Source organism: Equus caballus, chromosome 4 (genome assembly GCF_041296265.1).
Source record: "Equus caballus isolate H_3958 breed thoroughbred chromosome 4, TB-T2T, whole genome shotgun sequence".
In the NCBI taxonomy this organism is placed as follows: domain Eukaryota; kingdom Metazoa; phylum Chordata; class Mammalia; order Perissodactyla; family Equidae; genus Equus; species Equus caballus.
In genome coordinates this window covers 93,812,403-93,836,015 of record NC_091687.1, presented here as the reverse complement: position 1 = coordinate 93,836,015, position 23,613 = coordinate 93,812,403, and the positions used below count along the sequence as shown (strand labels likewise).

General features: G+C 42.7%; 1 protein-coding gene across 8 annotated transcripts in view; it reads left to right on the top strand.

Annotated features, from left to right (window-relative positions):
• LOC100067445 (solute carrier family 23 member 1) overlaps positions 1–23,613 on the top strand; it is a 74,207-nt gene that overhangs the window by 37,755 nt on the left and 12,839 nt on the right. For 2 of the 8 annotated variants that reach the window (XR_011438264.1, XR_011438266.1), the window contains exons 9-13: positions 301–465; positions 880–988; positions 1,085–1,180; positions 2,791–2,964; positions 20,909–22,024. Coding sequence is in view for 5 of the 8 variants with exons in the window: in XM_023639755.2 (XP_023495523.2) it covers positions 301–465; positions 880–988; positions 1,085–1,180; positions 2,791–3,050 (630 nt within the window). In the remaining 3 variants the exon portion in view is untranslated. Of the gene's footprint in view, positions 1–300; positions 466–879; positions 989–1,084; positions 1,181–1,482; positions 3,197–18,015; positions 18,147–20,908; positions 22,025–23,613 lie in introns of those variants that run through there. The other 6 variants (XM_023639757.2, XM_070265888.1, XR_011438265.1 and 3 more) reach the window with 5 other exon arrangements.

The following is a 23,613-nucleotide window of genomic DNA, read 5'->3' as shown; positions in this document are numbered from 1 at the left end:
CTTTTTGCCCTGCTGTAAAGGCTTCTTACAGGAGGAGCATTTGAGTTGGGACTTGAAGACAAGTGTGAGAACAGCAGAGTGGAGAGGTGAGAGCACAGGCTTGGATCCAAGGTCATGCCCTCATCCTTTCCCAAACACCATGTGGGAGCAGAGGGGGGCCATTTTGGGGTTAGGTGATGCTGTTCCTGCAAGTCCACTGGAGCAATGTTCGAGGTGCCCCTGAAGCAGGGCAGAGGCCTCTGGGTCATGTGGCCTGGCTGGTGCTGAGCTCTTTGTCCCCCATTTCATTGAGCACTGCAGGTGGGGAGCAGGATGGTGATTGTCGCTGCAGGCTGCGTACTGCTCGTGATGGGAGTATTTGGGAAGATTGGGGCTGCATTTGCAACCATCCCAACACCTGTGATTGGAGGCATGTTCCTGGTGATGTTCGGGGTCATCGCTGCTGTGGGGATTTCCAGTCTGCAGGTGAGGCGAGGCACTTTTGGAAAAGCAACAGCCTTGCATCCCCTGAAAGGAGCCCATGGGGACTGAGATGAATGGAACAGGGCTGGGGCAGGGGAGAAGTAGGAGAAGGGGTTCCTTGGTTCCTGAAACTACGCTGGCCCCCAGATGGAAGAAATAAATAGCCAGAAGCATCCAAACTTCTGAAAAACAGAGATTGCATCAGCTTGAATTGGATTATCTAAACCACTCAACTCCCAAGGTCAAGTGGGAATTGGGCCCTGGCTTGCCTACCCAGAGAATGTGTCACTCTGAGTCCAGCCTCCCTCCCTACCTCTGGTGGTGTTGGGAGGGGAGGAGGCATTAGAGGGGTGTTAGATTGATGTGCAGTACAGGTGCTGATGATTGTGGGCTGCCACGGGGGCCTCTCTCCTGCAGTACGTGGACATGAACTCGTCCAGGAACATTTTTGTCTTTGGCTTCTCCATCTTCTGTGGGCTTACCGTTCCCAACTGGGTGAACAAGAACCCTGAGATGCTCCAAACAGGTGATTCTCCATCCTCTAGACTGTGACCACTCCAAGGGCAGAGCCAGTGGGGCCCTTTGTCCCTGGGAATCCCTGTCGCTTTTGTCTCCACTCTAGGGATTCTCCAACTGGACCAGGTCTTCCAGGTGCTGCTGACTACGAGCATGTTTGTAGGTGGATTTCTGGGCTTTCTACTGGACAACACCATCCCAGGTAAGGCTCACCTTTGCTCTATAAGCCAGCAGTTTGGGTAGATGGTCAGCATTTGGGCCACCCACATTGCTTCTCTGCCCCTGATTACCATGTCAGGCTGGCCACAGTGTACCTTGAGGAGGCCCCAGGGAGGAAGGGTGGTGCTGGTGTTTATTAGGTTTCTATGGTTGCCATAACAAAATACCACAGACTGGGGGGCTTACACAACTGAAATGTATTTTCTCACAGTCTGGAGGCTGGAAGTCTTTGATCAAGGTATAGGAAAGGTTGATTTCTCCTGACACCTCTTTCCTTCCTTACAGATGGCCACCTTCTTGCTGTGTCCTCACATCCCTTTTCCTCTGTGTATGTGCATCCCTGGTGTCTCTCTCTGTGTTCTAATCTCCTCTTCTTAGAAAGACACCAGTCTGATTATATTAGGGCCCACTCTGAAGACCACATCTTTAACTTAATTACGTCTTTGAAGGTCCTATCTCCACACACAGTCACATTCTGAAGTATGGGGCATTAAGGCTTCAACATATGACTTTTGGGAGGATGTGATTCAGACCATAACAGGCCCTAAGCTGAGAAATACACCAGAAGCAAAAAGAAAAAGACAAAAGCTCACCCCTAGAGCCTGCAGTCTAGTTGGTGAGGGAGAGAACACATCCATCCATTCATTCATTCATTCATATTTTCATTAAAAACCCATTGAGCACTTGCTGTATTCCAGATGCTATTTACTGAGAATACAAAAAGCAGAAAGATATGCCCCTGCCTTCAGAAACCCACAGGCTAATAGGGGAGAGAGACAAGAAAACAGATGGTTATAGCCAGTCCTGATGGTCTAGTGGTTAAAGTTCAGCGCTCCCCACTTTGGTGGCCCGGGTTCACATCTTGGTTGCGGAACCACACTGCCTATCTGTCAGTTGCCATGCTGTGGCAATGGCTCATGTGAAGAACTAGAATGACTTACAACTAGGATATGCAACTATGCACTGGGGCTTTGGGAAGGAAAAGAGAAAAATAGGAAGATTTGCAAGAGATGTTAGCTCTGGGCGAATCTTTCCCTGCAAAAAAATAGAAGAAAGAAGAAGAAAACAGACAATTATAATACACGTTAATAACTGTGATGGTGAGCCAACTGAGTCTATAATTGCTGAGGACGTTGAAGGTGAAGAGTGCAGAGCTGCCATCACTGACGGCTTTCAGTCCTCCCTTCTTGATCCTCCTACGGCCTCTTGACAGGCCCTCTAGGATAGCCCCTGCCTCATGGTATTCTGTTTTCCACATTTCTTCTCTCTACCACGTGTAAAATGCATCTTCATTTCAGAAACATTAAATGTGGAAAGGCCCACTCCTGAAGATGAGGACAGGATGGTGTTTCATATGAGGTTGTGCCCCGGAGCTCTGGACCACGTCAGCCCCACAGGGGGATCTCAGGGGATACTTGATGAACTGAGCTGTGATTCTTGAGATGGGCTTGGAGGAGGAGGCCCTTTTGGCAGGTGGTGGGCACTGAGAGGAGACCTCATGAGTGCTTGCAGAGGGTGCCGGGGGCTCCCTCTAGCCCACCTCCGCCCAGCTCCAGCAGGGCCCAGTCTTGACTGCTCACTGTCTCCTATTAGGAAGTCTGGAGGAGAGAGGCCTCCTGACATGGAATCAAATCCATGAGGAGTCTGAGGAGACTGCGAAGGTGTCAGAGGTCTACGGCCTCCCCTGTGGGATTGGCACAAAGTTCTGCACTTCCTCCTATACCCGGTACCTCCCCTTCTGGCCCAGACCGGAACATCATGGGAAAGGTGAGGTGGGAGCATGCCAGCTTACCCTCTGCTCCCAGGATTCCTCAGGAAAGTGCCTCAAAGGTGCCACAGAAACCAGGATGTAAGGAGAACTCTCTGCATTGTGGGTGGGAATGTAAATTGGTAAAACCACAATGGAAAACAGTATGGAGTTTCCTCAGAAATTTAAAAACAGAACTACCACATGATCCAGCAATTCCACTTCTGGGTATTTATCTGAGGAAAATGAAAACACTAATTCAAAAAGATATGTACATCCCCATGTTCACTGCAGCATCATTTACAATAGCCAAGATAGGGAAAAAACCTAAGTGTCCACTGATGGATGAATGGATAAAGATAATGTGGTATATATATATACATACATATACACAATGGAATATTATTCAGCCATAAAAAAGAATGAAATATTGCAATTTGTGACAACATGGATGGACCTTGAGGGCATTATGCTAAGTGAAATAAGTCAGAGAGCTCTGCCCTTGTGTAGCCAGAGGTGTGGCCACAGTGTCCAAATTCCCTGCTGAGCCACTCAGGAGATCTCTGTGGAATTGGTTAGGGCCCTTTTGACTGGAAATGAGAAAAGTGTAAGTCATACAATAGGAGATGGGATTTATTGGTTCTTGTAACTGGAAAGGAAGGACACTGGGAGAGCTTACAAAACCATCGGATGAATCGTATGAACCAGAGCCTTAAGGATGAGAACTGATGTGTTCTTTCTCTATCTCTGTCTCTTTTTCTCTCTGTCTCTGTCTCTCTCTCTCTCTCTCCCTCTCTCTCATACACACACACACACACACACACTCTGTCCATCTCCCATCACTGCTTCTCCTTTCCCATTAGTCTCATTCTCTCCCACTGCAGCTGAGGACGATGGTCACACACCACCCACATCTGCATCCTTCCCCTGTTATTGCCAAGGCAAAAGGAAGAGAGCCTTCCCCACTGGCTCTACCAGAAACATCCCAGGGAGGACTATGGTATCTCAGGGTATCCTATGCAAAGAAATTTCATAAGTGCCAAGTTTGAAGACTTGATCTTGATTGTCCCTATATTAGTTTCCTAGGGCAGCTGGAACAAATTACCAAACACTTAGTGCCTTAAAACAACACATATTTATTCTCTTATAGTTTTTGAGGTCAGAAGTCTGGAATGAGTCTTACAGGGCTAAAATCAAGGTGTCTTCAGGGCTGACTCCTCTGGAGGTTCCAGGGTAAAATGTATTTCCTTGCCTTTTCTAGCTTCTAGAGTTGGCCCATATTTCTTGCTTCATGGCCTCCTCCTCATCTTTAATGCTGTAGGGCCATAGTCTACATCACATATAGCAACCATGTGTCCTTCTGACCCTCTTCTGGGAAGGATGCCAACCATCTTGGGTTTGTAATGATCCAGGGCCTTGCTGACCCAGATCCTAACTTATTTCACTGAAAGAACACCACATCTTGAAGGACACAGAGCCCTTCCACGTGAGCTACTCTTCTTGTGAACACTGGTTGTACCAAGGACAGTCTCTCTTGGCAAGCATGTACTCTTTATTCCTCTGCATATATAAACAACCCCATTGCTGCCTTCAGTAGCAGGTACACAACTCCATTCAGCCGTCCACCACTAGACACTCCCTGTAGGGAAATCCCATTAAACCGTTATGTCTCATACACCACCTCTGGGTCTTTTCTTTGGTCTCTCCGCAACCTATTTCACACTGCTGGCACAACTGGGCATGTGGCCAGACACTTGGTGAACCAGCCAGGAGACCGAGGAAAACTCTTTGATCGCTGAGATTATGGGCGACAGAAAGGGGAAATCCTGGCTTGGCTGGTGTCCTTAGTATAGGGGCTGTTTGCCACCATCCTGGATGGATGGGGCCCACTGTATGAGTACAAAAAATGCCAACGGACCTAGGGGAAGATGCTACAGCTGTGAGGGGGCCCTTCCCCACCATGGGTTGGCTCACAACTGAAGCCAAGATGGAAGCAAAAGTAAAACAGTTGCAGGAGAAAGTGCTTGCTCTTAGAGGAGCACGGTCTGACTGGCACTTGGGCACCAGACCTACTGCCCTCAGGATCCACTGGAGCTGCCTGGTGGCAGGGTGCTGAGATCAGTTGCCAGGTAACAGAGGGGTCGGCTGTGGGGGGCCGCCTCCCGCCCTCTGCTGGAGCGCCACCACCGCCAACCCGGGGGGAATCAGATAGGGCCAGGTGGAGGAGAGTGAGGGCTGCTGGGCCTGCTGTGTAGCTGCTTCCAGCTCCTTGGCTGCTCCTACTCCAAGCCTTGCTGGCTGCCCACCCTGAGGGCTCTGAGCAGCTGCTGCAACCAGTGAGGCTCCTGGGGTGGTTTCACGTCTCTGGGATACTGGAGTGGAAGGTATTTTGCTGTCAGGAGTGGAGATGAGCAAAGATCTAACAGTCTCCCTCTTGACTTGGTTAATGGCCGCCTGTAAGGGGCATGGCTTAATGAGGGGGACATACCAAGGCCTCTCCTCTGGTGGCAGCAGGCATCCCTCTGGAGGAAGTTGATAAGCAACCAAATGCTGTTCTGGTGGCTTTGTGGCAGAAGCTGGAGCCACAAAAGATTCACAAGGCCACCAACAGAGGGCCCCAAACCAATAGCACCCTGAGTGACAGCCTGGGAACACCCTAGCTCCCTTGACTGGGGGAAGGCCAAGGGACTCGACCCACTCCTGCAATGCCGTGCAGGTGGTTCGGATATCAGGGTACTGGAGGCCACATGTGGAGATAACAAATATTGGTCTACTAAAAATAAACAGATGGTCTTAGCATTGGTGGATACAGGAGCAAAATACTGATTTATGGAAATCCACCCCATTTTGATGGCCCTATTTCTATCATAGATGGTTATGGTGGGGGCAAAGTCAAGGTGAAATTGATGGTGCTGGTGCTTCAGATAGGGAGTCTCCTGCCAAAACTGTATACCATGTATGTTGCCCCCATACCCTATACTTCCTGGGTATGGATGTCCTTACTGGCCTGACCCATTATACTGATGATGTTGTGTTAACCTCTGAGTCTTTTTCAGACCTCCAGGAAGGCTCCTGCTCACTTGTTGCCCACCTATGCCAATGAGGATGGGCGGTGAATGACAATAAATTACAAGGGCCTGGGTTATCTGTCAAATAGTTGAGTGTTGTCTGATTGGGTAAGACCAAAGTGATTCCTGCTGATGTTATAGATAAGATACAGGCTTTCCCTACACCCAATACCCCAAAGCAACTACAGACCTTTCTAGGCTTATTAGGTTACTGATGCCCTTTCATTTCTCATTTAGCCCAACTACTCTGTGCTCTCTATCAGCTCGTGCGAAAGGGTATTATCTGGGACTGGGGGACCACCGAGCAGGAAGCCTTCACCCAAGCCAAAATAGCAGTAAAACAAACTCAGTCTTTGGGTGTTTTGAACAGGGACAACCGTGTGAATGGGATGTTTCCAGTTACCCAGAGGGGTTTGGATGCAGTCTCTGACAGAGCCAAGGCAATAAACGAGTTCCCCTTGGCTTCAGGTCCCAATTGTGGAAAGGGGCTAAAGACCAATACAGTGCCCTGGAACAATTATTTGCTGCTGACTTGGCCCTCCCGCAGGTGGAGCCCATGACCCATTCCCTGCTGGTCACAGTCTGTACTCATCTGCCCATTGCAGGGTGGCTCTGGGATGTTTTCAAAAAGCCCCCCTCAGGAATGTCTCAAACACAGACATTGGCAAAGTAGCATGCATACTTACAACAATCAGGGACCCTGACCAATAGTCCCCTAAGTGCAGAATTCCATGCCATCCCAGGACCAGTAACATATACCACAGAGAAAACAACCCCATTGGATGAGGTGTCCATGCCTGAAAACCTGCCAAATGTACGGGAAGGCAGAGGACCATCCTGGCAGAGGCCTAGTATATGGATGGCTCTGCAGTGGGCAACCCCCCTCAGTGGATGGCAGGGGCCATCCAGCCTTTAACCAACAGCATGTGGTTGGATTCTGGCTCTGGGTACAGTAGCCAGTGGGCTGAATTGTGGGCTGCCTGGATGGTATTGACTCAAGAACCCAATCCAGTGTATCTGTGTGTGGACAGTTGTACAGTCTACAAGGGGCTCACCCTATGGATGGCCCAATGGGCATGACAAACATGGACTATCAATGGTTGCCCATTGTGGAGGGAAGGGCTCTGAAATGATATCTGGCAGTGGGTCCTGGAAGAAGCACCAGCCAAGAGAGTGGCAGAATGGTTACACAAGGAGACTGACATAAAGGACAAAGGACTCTATGGGCTATTGCCAAGGCCTGGGGCCTCCCCTTACGCTAAGCTGATGTGGTACAGGCATGCCCTTCTTGTTCCTTGCACAGACCCTGGGCCATTCCCAAGAATGTGGACCAAATCACCAGAGGCAACCAACCTGCTCAATGCTGGCAGGTGGACTATGTTGGGCTCTTGCCTTCCTCTGATGGCTGCCAGTATGCCCTTACTTGTGTGGACATGTATACAGGACTGCTGCAGGCATACCCCAGCAAGAGGACCACCCAAAAGACCACCATAAGAGGCCTAGAACACCTCTGTGCCACATATGGTATCCCCACGGACATCAACAGTGACCAAGGTACACATTTTACTGGCCACCAGGTACAAACATGGGCTGACCAAATTAACATACATTGGCAGTTCCACCTGCCATACAATCCCACAGCCACCAGGCTGGAGGAATGAATGAACGGCTTGCTGAAACAACAACCAAGGACAGAAGACAGGACCCTAGTTCACTGGACAAGATGCTTAACAACTGCAATTTGTCAACTGAATGAACATGAAAGACATACGTGACCCAGTGCATATCAGATGTTGATGCAAGGACTTGATGTGACAGTACATCTCCAGACAAGAGCCCACCAAGTGGAAAAACTACATCCACAGTTAGGCACTCAAAAAAACTTGCTTTTGCCTCTGCCACAAGAACTCCCTACTGGTACCCATGTGGTAACTTGGCCCTGGGACTGCAGGTTTGGCCCTGCTGGTGTGGTTGCTTAGCCCCTTGGGGGACAGGCTTAGAACAGGATATCATGGTAATACCCTTTATTGTGTTGAGGCCACCCAAAATGTCCAAACTCTCTAATCCAGAGACTCCAATTCCCCAAGGCACTTTCATTCTTTCCCTCTGGTGTGATGTTCCTCCCTTATCTCATACCACTCCAACCGCGTGTGTCTTCTTGGATGATCATGACCTCCCTGTTTTAGTTCCCAGTGAATGTCTTACTTTTGTCCTTAGGACAACATCTCCCAACCTCTTCGCTGATTGGGCATACACCATTGCTGACATACAAAATTGCTCCACCTGCTGGGAATGCAGCCAACTGCCTCTCTCTTCCACCACAGAATTACCATGGAGGAGAGTGTTCTTTGGCATTCTTGCCTTTTTGGTATTACTTTTATTTTCCTGCTATGCTCTCTATTGCTGTTGTGATATATGGTTACAATGTTCTATGTGTCTGGCTCAAGGGTATCCGCGGAAGAATGGCGCGTTAAGATTGTAAGGGCCATTCAGACACAAGGGGGTGGAGTGTAGTGCCGTGGCCTATGTGCCCTATAGCAACCATGTGTCCTTCTGGCCCCCTTCTGGGCAGTACACCAACCATCAGAGATTTGTAATGATCCAGGGCCTGGCCAGCCCAGATCTTAACTTATTTCACTCAAAGAACATCATGTCTTGAAGGAACACGGAACCCTTCCACATGAGCTACTCTTCTTGGGAATGCTGATCGTACCAAGGACAGTCCCTCTTGGCAAGTACATAGTCTTTATTTCCATGCCTATATAAGCAACCCCCTCTCTGCCCATGGTAGCGGGTGCACAACTCTGTCCAGCCGGCTGCCACTGGACACTCCTTGTAAGTAAATCCCAATAAACCCTTATGTCTCTTATACTGTCTCTGGGTCTTTCCTTCGGTCTCTCCACAACCTATCCCACACTGCTTGCACAACTGGGCATGCAGCCAGAAAAGAGTGTCTCCTCCAACCTCTGCTTCCATCTTCCCATCTTCTTCTCTCTCCTTTGACCTTCTTGCCTCATTCTTATAAAGACACTGTGATTACATTAAGGGCCTGCCCATTTGATCCAGGATTATCTCCCCATCTCAAGATCCTTAGCTTAGTCACAGCTACAAAGTCCCTTTGCCATGTAAGATGACACTTACAGGTGCTAGTGATTAGGACATGGATAGCTTTGGGAACCATTATTCAGCTTACTATCATCCCTAATTAAAAATCCTATCATACTGATTTTATAGTATGGCAGCTGTTCCTTAAGAGTATGAGCCTGAAGTCCCTGCCACCCTGGGGGAAACTGATATGCACAGAGATCAAAGCCTTTACAAATCTGCTTCATTGACTACATTTTCTCCCTGTGAAGCCAAGTCAGTTCCCACTGGCCATATGGTTTTCTGGTCACCTTGTCACTTCCACACTTCTAAAAACACCCGCTGGAGTTAACACGGAAGGTGTCCCCCTTTCGTATAACCTTAGTTGATGAAAAGTCATATGTTGTTTTTTCACCATTTGCCTGTGAAGTTTTTAAACCAATTCTGCTCTTTTGAACAGTTTTTCATTCCTAAGATACACATGTATACAATATACATCCTTGTGTTAATGTTATAAGTATCGAATCTGTTTGTTCTTAGAAGACATTTTGCAGTCTTAGCCTGTGAAAAACTGATGATATTCTTTACAAAATCTGTGATGAGCCTCTACACATTTTCTTTTTTGCTGTAATTAGATAACATACTCAAATGAAATGTAACCTTTGTAAAACTCTACCAGAAGTTGATTAACAAACAGAAATTAACACTTTATTTTAGGATAGCGAGAATGGGGAGGAATTTTATTTCCACTTCCTACAGGACATCTCCACTCTACTTCTGCTTTGAACCTCGCGCCATCAGACTTTCTGCCTGTGCCCCTTTTTGTTGATGGCATCTCCAGACCCTGGTTACTAAACCCCCTTCCTTGAGGATGTCAGTGCATTGGGCACTGTCTCTCCAACAGTCCTCTGTCTTAATAATTGATGACTTCATATCTGTATAGCTCATCCTTCCTCCACCCTGGCCTCTTGTTCCTCCTCCAATAACCTGGTCCTTCACACCATCTCAGCAGCTCATTCCCATGGCCACGTTCTAGTCTAGACCTTGCGATCTACTTCCTACAGTCTCATTTTCAAGCAATCTCTGACCACTTCCTCCTATTTTTCTGGTTCACTACCTCTAGTCCCTCAAGTCCAATGACCCTTTAATTGGCCAAGATCTGAGTCTACTGTCCTCCCACCCCCTTCTTGTCTTCTCCTCCCTCCTCGCTCAGCTTCAATTCCCTGGTCAATCATAATAATCACTTTCTTGCATCCTTAACGCCCTTGGTCTGCTCTCTCTTCATCACACTGTCTTGGCAAAACCTTAATGCTGATCAAAAACAACCTTCACCTTCTCTGTGCCTGCACCCATGCAGCTGAACTGCATTGATTGCTCTTATCTTAGATTCATGACCATGAACTTCACGTGGGTCCTCAATGCTGCCTGGCAGTCATGCTACCTTTCCCAAGTCCATTTGCTCTCTCTTTTTCCTCTCTTAAGAAACTCCTTCTACCTCTGTCCTCATCCTGATTCTCAGCTTCCTGTTTCACTGAGAGATCTGTGGGGTTGAAATCAGCAGCATCCGCATCTCTCCATCTACCAGCTTCTGCACCCTTATCCTCGGTTTTCCCTCCTGTTACAGTGAATGGACCATATGGTTCTTCTCTAGAGCTGATTCCCTCCCTTTGTGCTCCAGAGCCCATCCCTTCATTCCTACTCAAGGATTCACTGCAGCAAAAAAATTAAATTCTCCCCTTTTCCTCTTGCATCATAAAATTTTCTCTTTCTTTTAATAATTTATGTCAGTATATACACCTGATTTTATTAGTATTATCTTAAATAAAGTCTAATTTTGTGAATGTGTGATATGGTGGGCTTAAAGAGGTAGGGTCTGCCTATATAACGTGCTGTAATAAATATTCTGTGGATCCAGGAGCTAGGCTTTGCTCTAGGGGAGCCCAGATGTCTCCCGAACCAAGAGTCGTCACATCCCCTCTTCTGGCCTTCTGTTCTTCAAATCCTGTCCAATTCTGCCATTGGATTTTATAGAGAAGGCACTGAAGCAAAGCAAAGACATTACTTGATGGGCTATAGCTTACGCAGTTGCCTTATTTGGGAAAGCCTAATTGGCTATTTGGGATGGGTTGTTCTTTTTTTTTTTTTTTAACTATTTTATTGTGGTCATATTGGCTTATAACATTGAATAAATTTCAGGTGTACATTATTATATATCAGTTTCTGTATAGACTGCATCGTGCTCACTACCAATAGTCTAGTTTTTTGTTTTTTCTTGTTTTTTTCTTCTGAGGGAGTTTTACCCAGAGCTAACATCTGTTGCCAATATTCCTCTTTTTTTTTCGCTTGAGGAAGACTAGCCCTGAGCTAACATTGGTGCCAGTCTTGCTCTACTTTATATGTGGGTTGCTGCCACAGCATGGCTGACAAGTGGTGTAGGTCCACATGCCCAGGATCCGAAACTGTGAACCCGAGCCGCCAAAAGAGGGCACGCCGATCTTAATAATGAAGCCATGGGACTGGCCCCCAATAATCTAGTTTTTGTCATTCACCATACATATGTGCCCCTTTACCACTTTTTCCCTTCCCCTACCCCTTCCCCTCTGGTAACCACTAATCTGTTCTCCTTATGCATGTGTTTGTTTATCTTCTAGATATAAGTGAAATCACATGTGTTTTTCTTTATCTGCCTGGCTTATTTTGCTAAGCATAATACTCTCAAGGTCCATCCATGTGTGGCAAATGAGACAATTTTGTCTTTTATTATGGCTGAATAGTATTCCATTGTGTATATACACATCATCTTCTTTATCCATTCATAAGTTGATGGACTTGGGTTGCTTCCATGTCCTGGCTATTGTGAATAGTGCTGCAATGAACATAGGGGTTCATAAATCTCTTTGTACTGTTGATTTCAACTTCTTTATATAAGTACCCAGTAGTGGGATAGCTGGATCATATGATATTTTTATTTGTAATCTTTTGGAAATCTCCATACTGTTTTCCACAGGGCTGCACCAGTTTTCATTCCCACCCGCAGTGTACGAGGGTTCCCTTTTCTCCACATCCTCTCCTACATTTGTTGTTTTTTGTCTTGTTAATTATAGCCATTCTGACAGGTGTAAGGTGATAATATCATTGTGCTTTTGATTTGCATTTCCCTAATAATTAGTGATGTTGAACATCTTTTCATGTGCCTGTTGGCCATCTGTATATCTTCTTTGGAAAAATGTCTGTTCATATCCTCTGCCCATTCTTTTGATTTGATTGTTTTTTTGTTGTTGTTGTTGAGTTGTGTTAGTTCTTTATATATTTTGGAAATTAATGCCTTTTCAGATATATGATATGCGAATATTTTCTGTCAGTTGGTGAGATGCCTTTTTGGTTTTTTTTCATGGTTTCCTCTGATTTGCAGAAGCTTTTTAGTCAGATGTAGTCCCATTTGTTTATTTTTACTTTTGTTTCCCTTGCCTAAGTGGACATGGTATTCCAAAAGATGCTGCTAAGACCAATGTCAAAGAGTGTACTGCCTATATTTTCTTCAAGGAGTTTTATGGTTTCAGGTCTTACATTCAAGTCCTTAATCCATTTTGAGTTAATTTTTTTTGTATGGTGTAAGATAATGGTCTACTTTCATTCTTTTGCATGTGGCTGTCCAGTTTTCCCATCACCATTTATTGAAGAGACTTTGATTTCTCCATTGTATGTTCTTGGCTCCTTTATTGAAGATTAGCTGTCCATAAATACGTGGTTTTATTTCTGGGCATTCAGTTCTGTTACATTGATCTGTGTGTCTGTTTTTGTGCTAGTACCATGCTATTTTGATTACTATTATCTTTGTAGTATTTTTTCTTTTGTTTTTGGTGAGGAAGATTCTCCCTGAGCTAACATCTGCTGCCAATCTTACTCTTCTTTGCATGAGAAAGATTAGCCCTGAGCTAAGATTTGTGCCAATCTTCTTGTATTTCATATGTGGGATGCCTCCACAGCATGGCTCCTGAATGGAGTACGTCCTTGCCCAGGATCCAAATCTGCAAACCCAGCCGCCGAAGCAGAGAGTGTGAAACTTTAACCACTCAGCCATGGAGCTGGCCCCTGCTTTGTAGTATATTTTGAAGTCAGGGATTGTGGTGACTCTAGGTTTGTTCTTTTTTCTCAGGATTACTTTGGCTATTCTTAGTCTTTTGTTGTTCCATATAAGTTTTAAGATTCTTTATTCTGTATCTGTGACAAATGTCATTGGGATTCTGATTGGGATTGCACTGAATCTGTAGATTGTTTAGGTAATATGAACTTTATTGTTTAGGTAATATGAACTAATATTAGGTAATATGAACTTTTTAACTGTTTTTTTTTCTTCCAATCCATGAGCGTGGAATGTCCTTCCATTTCTTTATGTCTTCTTTGATTTCTTTCAACAATGTCTTATAGTTTTAATTGTATACGTCTTTCACCTCCTAGGTTAAATTTATTCCTAGATATTTTATTCTTTTTGTTGTGATTATAAATGAGATTTCATTCTTGAGTTCCCTTTCTACTAGTTCATTATTAGTTTATAGAAATGCAAATGATTTTTGTAAGTTGATTTTGTACTCTGCAACTTTGCTGTGGTTGTTGATTATTTCTAATAGTTTTCTGGTGGATTCTTTAGTGTTTTCTATATGTAGAATCATGTCATCTACAAACAGTGAGAGTTTTACTTTTTCCTTTTCAATTTGGATACCTTATATTTCTTTTTCTTGCCTAATTTCTCTGGCCAAAACTTCCCATACTATGTTGAATAAGAGTGGTGTGAGTGGGCCCCCTTGTCTCGTTCCCATTCTCAGATGGGTGGCTTTAAGTTTTTCACCATTAAGTATGATGTTGGCTGTGGGTTCGTCATATATGGCCTTTATTATGTTGAGATACCTTCCTTCTATATCCATTTTATTGAGAGTTTTTATCATAAATGGATGTTGGATCTTGTCAAATGCTTCTTCTGCAACTATTGAGATGATTATGTGGTTTTTATTCTTCATTTTGTTAATGTGGTGTATCACATTGATTTGCTGATGTTGAACCATCCCTGCATCCCTGGTATAAATTCCACTTGACTGTGGTGTATGATCCTTTGAATGTTTTTGATTTGCTAATATTTTGTTGAGGATTTTTGCATCTATGTTCATTGGTGATATTGGCTTGCAATTTTCCTTTTTTTTTTTTATCCTTGTCTGGTTTTGGTAGCACGATAATGTTGGCCTTGTGGAATTAGTTATAATCAATCGTATCTTTTTCAACTTTTTGTAATAATTCGAGAAGGATCAGTATTAATCTTCTTTGAAAGTTCAGTTGAATTTTCCCAAGAAGCCGTCTGGTCCTGAACTTGGTTTTTTGGGAGGTTTCTGATTATTGTTTCAATCTCCTTAATTGTGATTGGTCTATTCAGATTCTCTATTTCTGCTTGATTCAGTTTTGGGAGGTTGTATGAGTCCAACAATTCATCTATTTCTTCTAGGTTATACAGTTTGTTGGCATATTGTTTTTCATAGTATTCTCTTATTATCATTTGTATTTCTGGGATATGCATTGTAATTTCTCCTCTTTTATTTCTAATTGCATTTATTTGAGCCTTCTCTCTTTTCTTCTTAGTGAGTCTGGCTAAGGGTTTGTCAACTTTGTTTATCTTCTCAAAAGCCATGTCTCAGTTACTTTGATCTTTTCTATTGTTTTTTTTTAATTCTCTATTTAATTTATTTCTGCTCTAATTTTTATTATTTCCCTCCTTCTGCTGACTTTTGGCTTTTCTAGTTCTGTTAGGTATAGTTCAAGATACTTATTTGAAATTTCTCTTGTTTATTGAAGTAGGCCTGTATTGCTATAAAGTTCCCACTTAGTACCATTTTTCCTGCATCCATAAGAATTAGTATGTTGTATTTTCACCTTCACTTGTCTTCAGATTTTTTTTATTTCTCCTCTGATTTCTTCATTGATCCAATGGCTGTTCGGTAGCATGTTGTTTAATTTCCAGATGTTTGTGATTTTCCTAGTTTTTTTCTTGTAATTGATTTCTAGTTTCATAGCATTGTGGTCAGAAAAGATACTCAATATAATTTCAATCTTCTTAAATTTATTGAGGCTTGCCTTGTTTCCTAACATATGGTCTATATTTCTGAATGTTCCATGTGCACTTGAGAAGAATGTGTATTCTGCCGTTCTTAGATCGAGTGTTCTATATATATCTATTAAGTCTAGCTGGTCTACTGTTTCATTGAAGGCCACTTTTTCCTTGTTGACTTTCTGTCTGGAAGCTATCCATTGGTGTAAGGGGGCGTTGAGGTCCCCTACTATTATTGTGTTACTGTTAATTTCTCCCTTTAGGTCTTTTAATAGTTGCCTTTTATACTTTGGTGCTCCTGTGTTAGGTGCACATGTATTCACAAGAGTTTTGTCCTCTTAGAGGAATGTCTCTTTTATCGTTATATACTGTCCCTCTTTGTCTCTCATTGTCTCTTCTATCTTGGAATCTGCTTTGTCTGATATCAGTATGGTGACACCTGGTTTATTTTGTTTGCCATTTTCTTGGAGTATCTTCTTGCATCTCTTCACTCTAAGCCTATGTTTGCCTTTAGAGCTGAGATGTGTTTCCTGGAGGCATCATACTGTTGGGTCTTGTTTTTTAATCCATCCAGCTACTCTGTGTCTCATGTTTGGGGAATTGAATCCATTTACATTTAGAGTGATTATTGATATATGAGGGCTTAATACTGCCACTTTATCTTGTTTTCCAGTTGTTCTATTTTTCTATTGTTTCTTTTTCCTTGTATTTCTGACTCCCATTTCAGTTTGGTGGTTTTCTGTGATGATTTTCTAAGTTTTCTCTTTATGAATGTGGTTCTGTTCTTATTTTTTACTTATTGTTTACCATGAGTTTGTATAAAAGATCTCGAAGATGAGATAGTCCATTTTCTGATAGCTCTTATCTCCTTAGCCAAAGCAAATGCCATGCCTTAACTCTTCACCATCTAAGTTATTGTTGTTACAAATTATTCTATTCTGCATTGTAAGTTTGTGACTAAATTGAAGTTTTTATAATTATTTTTGATGCTTTCCTTTCCTTTATCTTTTATGTTTTAATCAAGTGTTTGCTAGTCTGTTCTGATAGAGAGCCTCAATTTTATTATTTTGTCTATTTATTTCCTTGCTCAAAGTTTTGTAGGCCTTTGCCTTTTTTGTTTCAGATAGGAGGGCTCTCTTCATCATTTCTTGTAAGGGAAGTCTAGTGGTGATGAATCTCTCAGCTTTTGTTTATCTGGGAAAGCTTTTATGTCTCCATCATATCTGAAGAATAATTTTGCTGAATAGAGTATTTTTGGCTGAAAGTTTTTGTCTTTCAGTATTTTGAATATATCATTCCATTCTCTCCTAGCCTGTAAGGTTTCTGCTGAGAAATCCGCTGAAAGCCTGATGAAGGTTCCTTTGTAGGCTATTTTATTCTGCCTTGCTGCCCTTAATATTTTTTCTTTGTCATTGACTTTTGACAGTTTTCATATTATATGCCTTGGAGAAGGACTTTTTGCACTGATGTAATTTGAGTTCTCCTGCCTTCATGTACTTGTAAGTCCAGTTCCTGCCCCAGGTTTGAGAAGTTCTCAGCTGTTATTTCTTTGAACAAGCTCTCTTCTCCTTTCTCCCTCTCTTGTCCCTCTGAGTATCTATAATCCTTATGTTACTCTTCCTAGTTGAGTTGGACATTTCTTGAAGAATTTAATTTTTAAAAAATCTTAGTTCTCTTTCCTCCTTCACCAGAAGCATTTCTATATTTCTATCTTCTAAGTCACTAATTCTGTCCTCCATAAAGTCTGCTCCATTTTTTATGGTTTCTAGATTATTTTTTATCTCATTAATTGTGTTCTTCATATCCAGAATTTTTGTGTAGTTTTTTAAAAGACCTTCAGTCTCTTTGGTGAAATATCCTTTCTGTTAATTAATTTTACTCCTGAGCTCATTGAACTGTATTTCTGTGTTTTCCTGTAACTCATTGAATTTCTTTATGACAACTATTTTGAATTCTTTGTCGTTCAGATTGTAATCTGTGACTTCAGGTTTGGTTTCTCAAGACTTGTCATTTTCCTTCTTTTCTTCAGTGTTACTGTAGGTCTTCATGGTATTTGATGAATTGATCCTCTGCCAGCTCATTTGTGGTAGTATCAGGTCTCAGATTACAGCTGCCATTGCTAGGGGGTGGCAGGAGCTGTCTTTTCTGATCCCACCCTCTCCATTGGTAGTTGTGCCACTCAGGCTGCTCCACATTTGCATGGACTGACTCTGGGGATTGTGCTCATGCCAGTGGGGCAACTGTGCTCTGTGGGCTGGTCTAGCTGATCTGCTTCACTTGGCAGGTGGGGTGCTTTGTGGGGGCTGAGCTACTACTTGGTGTGGAAAGTTTGCAGAGGCATGGCCATGTTGGTAAGTGGGTCCTCCTGCAGGATGAGTTACCACTCAGAAAGCATCTGTGTGTGGGCCAGGCTGCCCCCACCTCCACTCACAGTCACACTGGCTGCTGTGTGAGGATCCACGACCTAGAGTGCTGCTGCTGAGGAGGGGGAGGAGTCTGCTCACCTAGTTCCATGGCTTCCTGGGGATCCAGTCCACCCACCTTCAGATGTATAGCTGCATGGATCTCTTAGGCATTTTGTTGTGTTGTGTTGTGTAGGGAATCTTCTGTTGTTTAATGAACGCACATTTAGTTGTAACTTAGAAGAGAGAGGAAAAAGGAACAACTCAGTCCACTATGACATCACTCTGTGATGGATTGGTCTGAAATTTCACTTTCTTGGATTTGAATGCACTGACTCTGGCTTAGGTTTTGGTTTGCTTATGTAGGCTACCAAGGCATCAGAGCCCCCTTAACCTAATGGCCTCCTTTTTAAATTATTTTAACAGGCTTCAAGACTGCAGTATCAGCTCCCGTTTGAATTTGCAGCCTGCTGATCTGTCCTACAAATTTCACATTTGCAGTCTCCACAATTGTGTGAACCAATTCCTTAAAATAAATCTCTATACCTACACCTATACCTATACTATTGATTCTATTTCTGTGACAGATAGAGTACTGGCTGATACAGAAAGATATCATCAGTCAAGATAGAAAAATATACCTGACTAATATAGGAAGAGTCCTTGGTGGGGAGGAAAAGAGAATGAGGACCATCTGAGGGTGGTTTGATGCAACAAATCCAACTCAGGCTGTGCCAATATCCAATGCACACTGCAGGAGAAGGCAGGGAAGCAGAGGGCTGTTGGGGCTGAGGAGTGAATGTCAGGACAACACTCCTAGCACTTAACTGTGGGGAAAAAGAACACAAATATTTGCTGAGGTCCACTCTGACCAGGGGCCCACTGGCACATACTGCTTTGGGAATGAAGTCATAGCCTTAGATAAAATAGGATTGGGGTGAAAGGTATTGCAACGAGGGAGTGGCTATGCAGAGCCAGTACATGTTCCTTTAAGGCCTACTATGTGCAGGGACCTCTGTAACAACACATTTATTCTTTCCCATGTGCTGGCTTGTTCCTGAGTTGCTGGGGGTGGCTGGCCTGAGCTGCAGTGACAGGAGCACTCCTCTTTCCTTTCTTCTCAACACAAGTTTGGGCACTCTCCAAGCATGAAGGCCCTGCCCACCCAGCTGCTTGGAAACCCCCTCCTGATCCTTAATTTGGACAGTGAAGTGCAGGCAAAGCTCTGATCCCTGCATATAACCAGGGCGATCCTTAAGGGTCTCTCAGCTCATGTGTCATAGGATGGTGCGGTGAGGTGGTGAGAGCTGGGGATGTGGTGTCAGACAGAGTGGGTTTTGATCTTAAGACTTAACCTGCATGTCAGTTTCTCATGGGGAGATGAAAAAGTCAAAGGATATGGGAGGCCTTCAGTGGAGGGGCGCCACTGTTGTCATGATGTGTAAATCGTAAAGAGCCAGGTGAACCCATTCTCTCTGTACACTCAATGGATTAGTCACAGTTCTCTAGAGAAACAGAACCAACAGGTTGTAGGATGTGTATGTACCTACATGTACACACATATACATATATACACACACATGCATAACTGTATATGTATATATAGAGACAGAGAGAGAGAAAGAGATTTATTTGAAGGAGTGTGCTTATGTGATCATGCAGGCTAACAGTTCCAAAATCTGGCAGGTTGGGAAGAGTTGCAGTTCAAGTCTGAAGGCAGTCACTGGCAGATTTCCCTCTTTCTCTGGGGAGGTCAGTATTTTGGTATATTCAGTCCTTCAAATGATTGGATGAGGCCAACACATATAGTAGAGAGTAATCTGCTTTACTCAAATTCTGCTGATTTAAATGTTAATTTCATCCAAAAATATCTTCATAAAAACATCTAGAATAATGTTTGACCCGCTATCTGGATACCGTGGCCTAGTCAAGTTGACACTAGAATTCACTATCACATCCAACATGCACATCCAGGGACATACATTCTTTGCCCAGGAACCTCACCAGAAAGTGCTCAGAACACTGTGGGATCTGCCTTGGACTCCAACAGGAGATTTTATTACCCGAAGAAGCAGATGGAGATGGTTCTACCCTGATGTCCTGTAGCACAGGGTTGAGGTCAGCACCATTCCTGGGCTCCCAGAACATGCAGGATGAGTGGATAACCTCTAGAACCCATCAGAACAATGTCCTGAACCCAGGGTGTGCTGCAAGTAGCCAATGTTATGGCAGCTCCAGGGACAGATCCTGCATGTCCTCTTTTTGTACCTCAGCTGCACCCAGCACCCCCTGAATAGGAGCACAGTGAAAGCAGGAGTGTGCCCTGCAGCAGGCCAACCTCTTACACCAGACAACCCTGAAAGGCCAACACGGGCCCATGCTACATTTAAATACTTTATAATAATCAGAAACTAAAACCATCAAAATGCTTTTGGGACAGCCCACTCTAAACTTCCCAGAAGGCTGAGGCAGGGGCAACCTTGGCTGCCTGCATTCAAACTTGGAAACTGCCTACCCTCCTTCCTTCCTCCCCATCTCTGCCCTTCTGTTTTACAAATCTTCATCATCAAAGTTTAAATCCAGAAACAGTCTTAAGATTTGTTTTGAATGTAATAATATTTTCACATGTTGCCTTTGACATTAGCAAGACTGACCTCACTATATTGAAAATTATTATTTAGTGTTCTTTAATCATGGTGGCTGGGAAGGTGAACCAAGATCAAGACACTTCAATTCTTCCTTTGTAATATCTTGCTTTCACTTTTTTATTTCTATTACTAGTGCTTTTTATCAACTTTAAGCCCCAATTCCCATATTGTAAGAAAAACGCAAGCGTGAGGAAGACGGGGATGTAGGAATCCATCTCTTTACCTGGACAACAATTGAACTGGCAAAATCTGTCTCATGTAACTGTTTTGGAACTCTGAAGTCCGTTGAAGGATTGCAACTCCCAGGGGAAGATTTGGTGGTTAACTTTGGTCAATTTTAGCTCTTAGCACAGTAGTAGCTACCCATTCCCCACCCCCTAGACATGTCTCAGATAGCTGTGCACATCTTCCTGGAGCAGCTTGCACACAGCTTGGGGGAGTCAGAGTGGGCAAAAAGGACCCTGTCCTCCAATTATTGGGGATCTCTGCTCTGGTTGCTGATTACTGCTTCTGATCACAGAAGTGCAGACAAAGAGATGAGTAGCCATTGTTCTTGCGTCTACCCCATTGTTGCAAGCCCCACTTTCTCTGGCTGAAGTGATTTCCAGAGGATTTATAAGGCCAGTGCCCATTTCCCCCCTTTCTCAATTTTCATTTTCTTTACTTTACAGAGACAGCCATTAAAGACTATGACATTCAAAAACAACTGCATATACAGGGAAAATTAGAAAGTGACTGTGCATGTCCAGGGAAAGGCTCAGAAAAGACCTGAGAAGACCTTAAGTTTACACCTAAGGCTGAACTTTGGCATAGAGAGAGCCTACAACAAGCAACAAAACAAAAACAATGAAAAAAGACAGTAACAGCAATAATAAAAAACCCTGGGGAAGGGGGAAGAATCTGATTTCCAGAGGTACCACATTACTAGATTCAAACAAAAAAATCACAAGGCATACAAAGAAACAGAAAAGTAAGGTCCATGCAAAATAAAAAAAAATAAATCACCTGAAACTGTCCCTGAAAAACACATAATGGTAGATATACTAAGACTTTAAAACAACTCTCTTAAAAATTTGTAAAGAACTAAAAGATGTGGAGAAAGAGAAGAAAATGACATGTGAATAAAATGGAAATATCAATAAAGTAGTAGAAAACCTAACAGGAAACCAAAAAGAATTCTGGAGCTGAAAATTACATTTACTGAAACAAAAATTCAGTAGAGGGATTCAATGAGCGTATTTGAGCAGGCAGAAGAAAGAACCAGCAACCTTGAAGATAGGACTATGGAGATGATCAAATATGAGGAACAGAAAGAAAAAATGTTGAAGGAAAGCAAACAGAGCCTAAGGGACGTGTGGGGCACCATTAAGTGGACCAATATATGCATTGATGGAGTTTCAGAAGGAGAAGAGAGAAGGGTGCAGGGAGAATATTTGAAGAAATACTCCCTGAAAATTTCCTAAATTTAATGGAAGACATGAATATAAACATCCAGGAATCTCAACAAACTCTAAGTAAGATGAGCACAAAGAGACCCACACAAAGACGCCTTATAGTCAGACATTGAAAAGACAAACAGAGAATCTCCAAAGCAGCAAGAGAAGTGAATCATCACATACAAGGGATCCTCAAGATTGTCAGCAGATCTCTCTGCAGAAACGTCAGAGGCCAGAAGACAGTGGGCTGATATACTCAAAGTGCTAATAGAAAAAAAAGCTATGAACCAAGAATCCTATATCCAGAAAAACTGTCCTTCAAGAATGAGGAAGATATTAAGACATTCTCAGGTAAACAAAAACTAAGGGAGTTTGTGACTTCTATACCTGCCTGTAAGAAATGCTCAAGGTGGTCTTTCAAGATGAAATGAAAGGACACTGAATAATAACTTGAAGCTATAGAAAGAAAGAAAGATCTCAATAAAGGTAAATCAATGGCCACATAAAATTTAGTATTATCGTACAGTGGTTTGTAAGTATACTTTTTGTTTTATACATGATTTGAGATCAATACATTTAAGGAAAAAAACCACATTAGTGTAAAAACTAGTATTATTGTAAGTTTGATTTCTAATTCCAAATCTTGTTTTCTACGTAACTTAAGAATATGCATTTAAAAAATTATTAGTCTATGTTTTTGGACATACAATGCCTAAGGATGTAATTTTGTGACATCAGTAACTGAAAGGGGTGGGGACAGAGCTGTGAAGGAGCAGAGATTTTGTGTGTTATTGAAGTTGGTATGAATTTAAATTAGAGTGTCATAACATTAGCATGTTACATGTAATTCTCATGATAACAACAAAGAATTTATCTCTAGAAGATACCCAAAAGGAAATGGGAAAGGAATTAAATATTTCACTACAAAACATCAACTAAACACAAAAGAGGACAATAATGCAGGAATGAGGGACAAAAAAGCTAAAAGGCATATAGAAAACAAATAGCACAATGACATAAGTACCTCCCTTCCTAACAATAATGACTTGAAATGCCAATTAATTCAACTCTCGAATCAAAAGACAAAAAATGGATAAAAACACATGATTCAACTATATGACCTTACCACCTGCAAACACGTAATTTTACTTCTTTTTCCAACTATGTGTCTTTAGATCTAAAGTGAATCTCTTGTAGATGGCACACAAGCAGGTTGAAGCTGAAAGGATGGATAAAAAATATTCCATGCAAATAGTAATCAAAAGAGAGCAGGAGTGGCTATACTACTATCAGACAAAATGTAGTTTAAATCAAAAAGATTACAAGAGAGAAAGAAGGACATTATGTATTAATAAATGTTAAATATAGCAAGAAATATAACAGTTATAAACATTTACACACTTAATGACAGACCATCAAAATATATGAAGCAAAAGCTGACAAAAGAGAAGGGATTTTGAAATAGTTCTACAATAATGGTTGAAACTTCAATACCCCACTCAGAAGAATGGATGTGTTAAGCCACAAATTAAGTGTCAATAGATTTAAAAAGATAGATATACCACAATGGGATGAAGTATCTTCTCTGACCACAACAAGATGTTAACAAAGAAACAATTAACTTAAGGAAATCTAAAAAATTCAGAAAGTTTTGGAAATTAAGCAACACTTTTAAGCAACTAATGGAGATAAAGAAAACCCATCCAAAAATTCACATGTAATCTCAAGGCACCCCAAATAGCCAAAACAATCTTGGAAAAGAACAAAAAAACTAGAAGACCCATACTTCCTGATTTTAAAACTTACTACAGTAATCAAAACAGCGTGGTATTTGCATACAGACAGACATTTAGACCAACAGAATAGAACAGAGGGCCTGGAAATAAACCATCACATATACGGTCAAATGATTTTTGGCAAGAGTGACAAGACCATTCAAT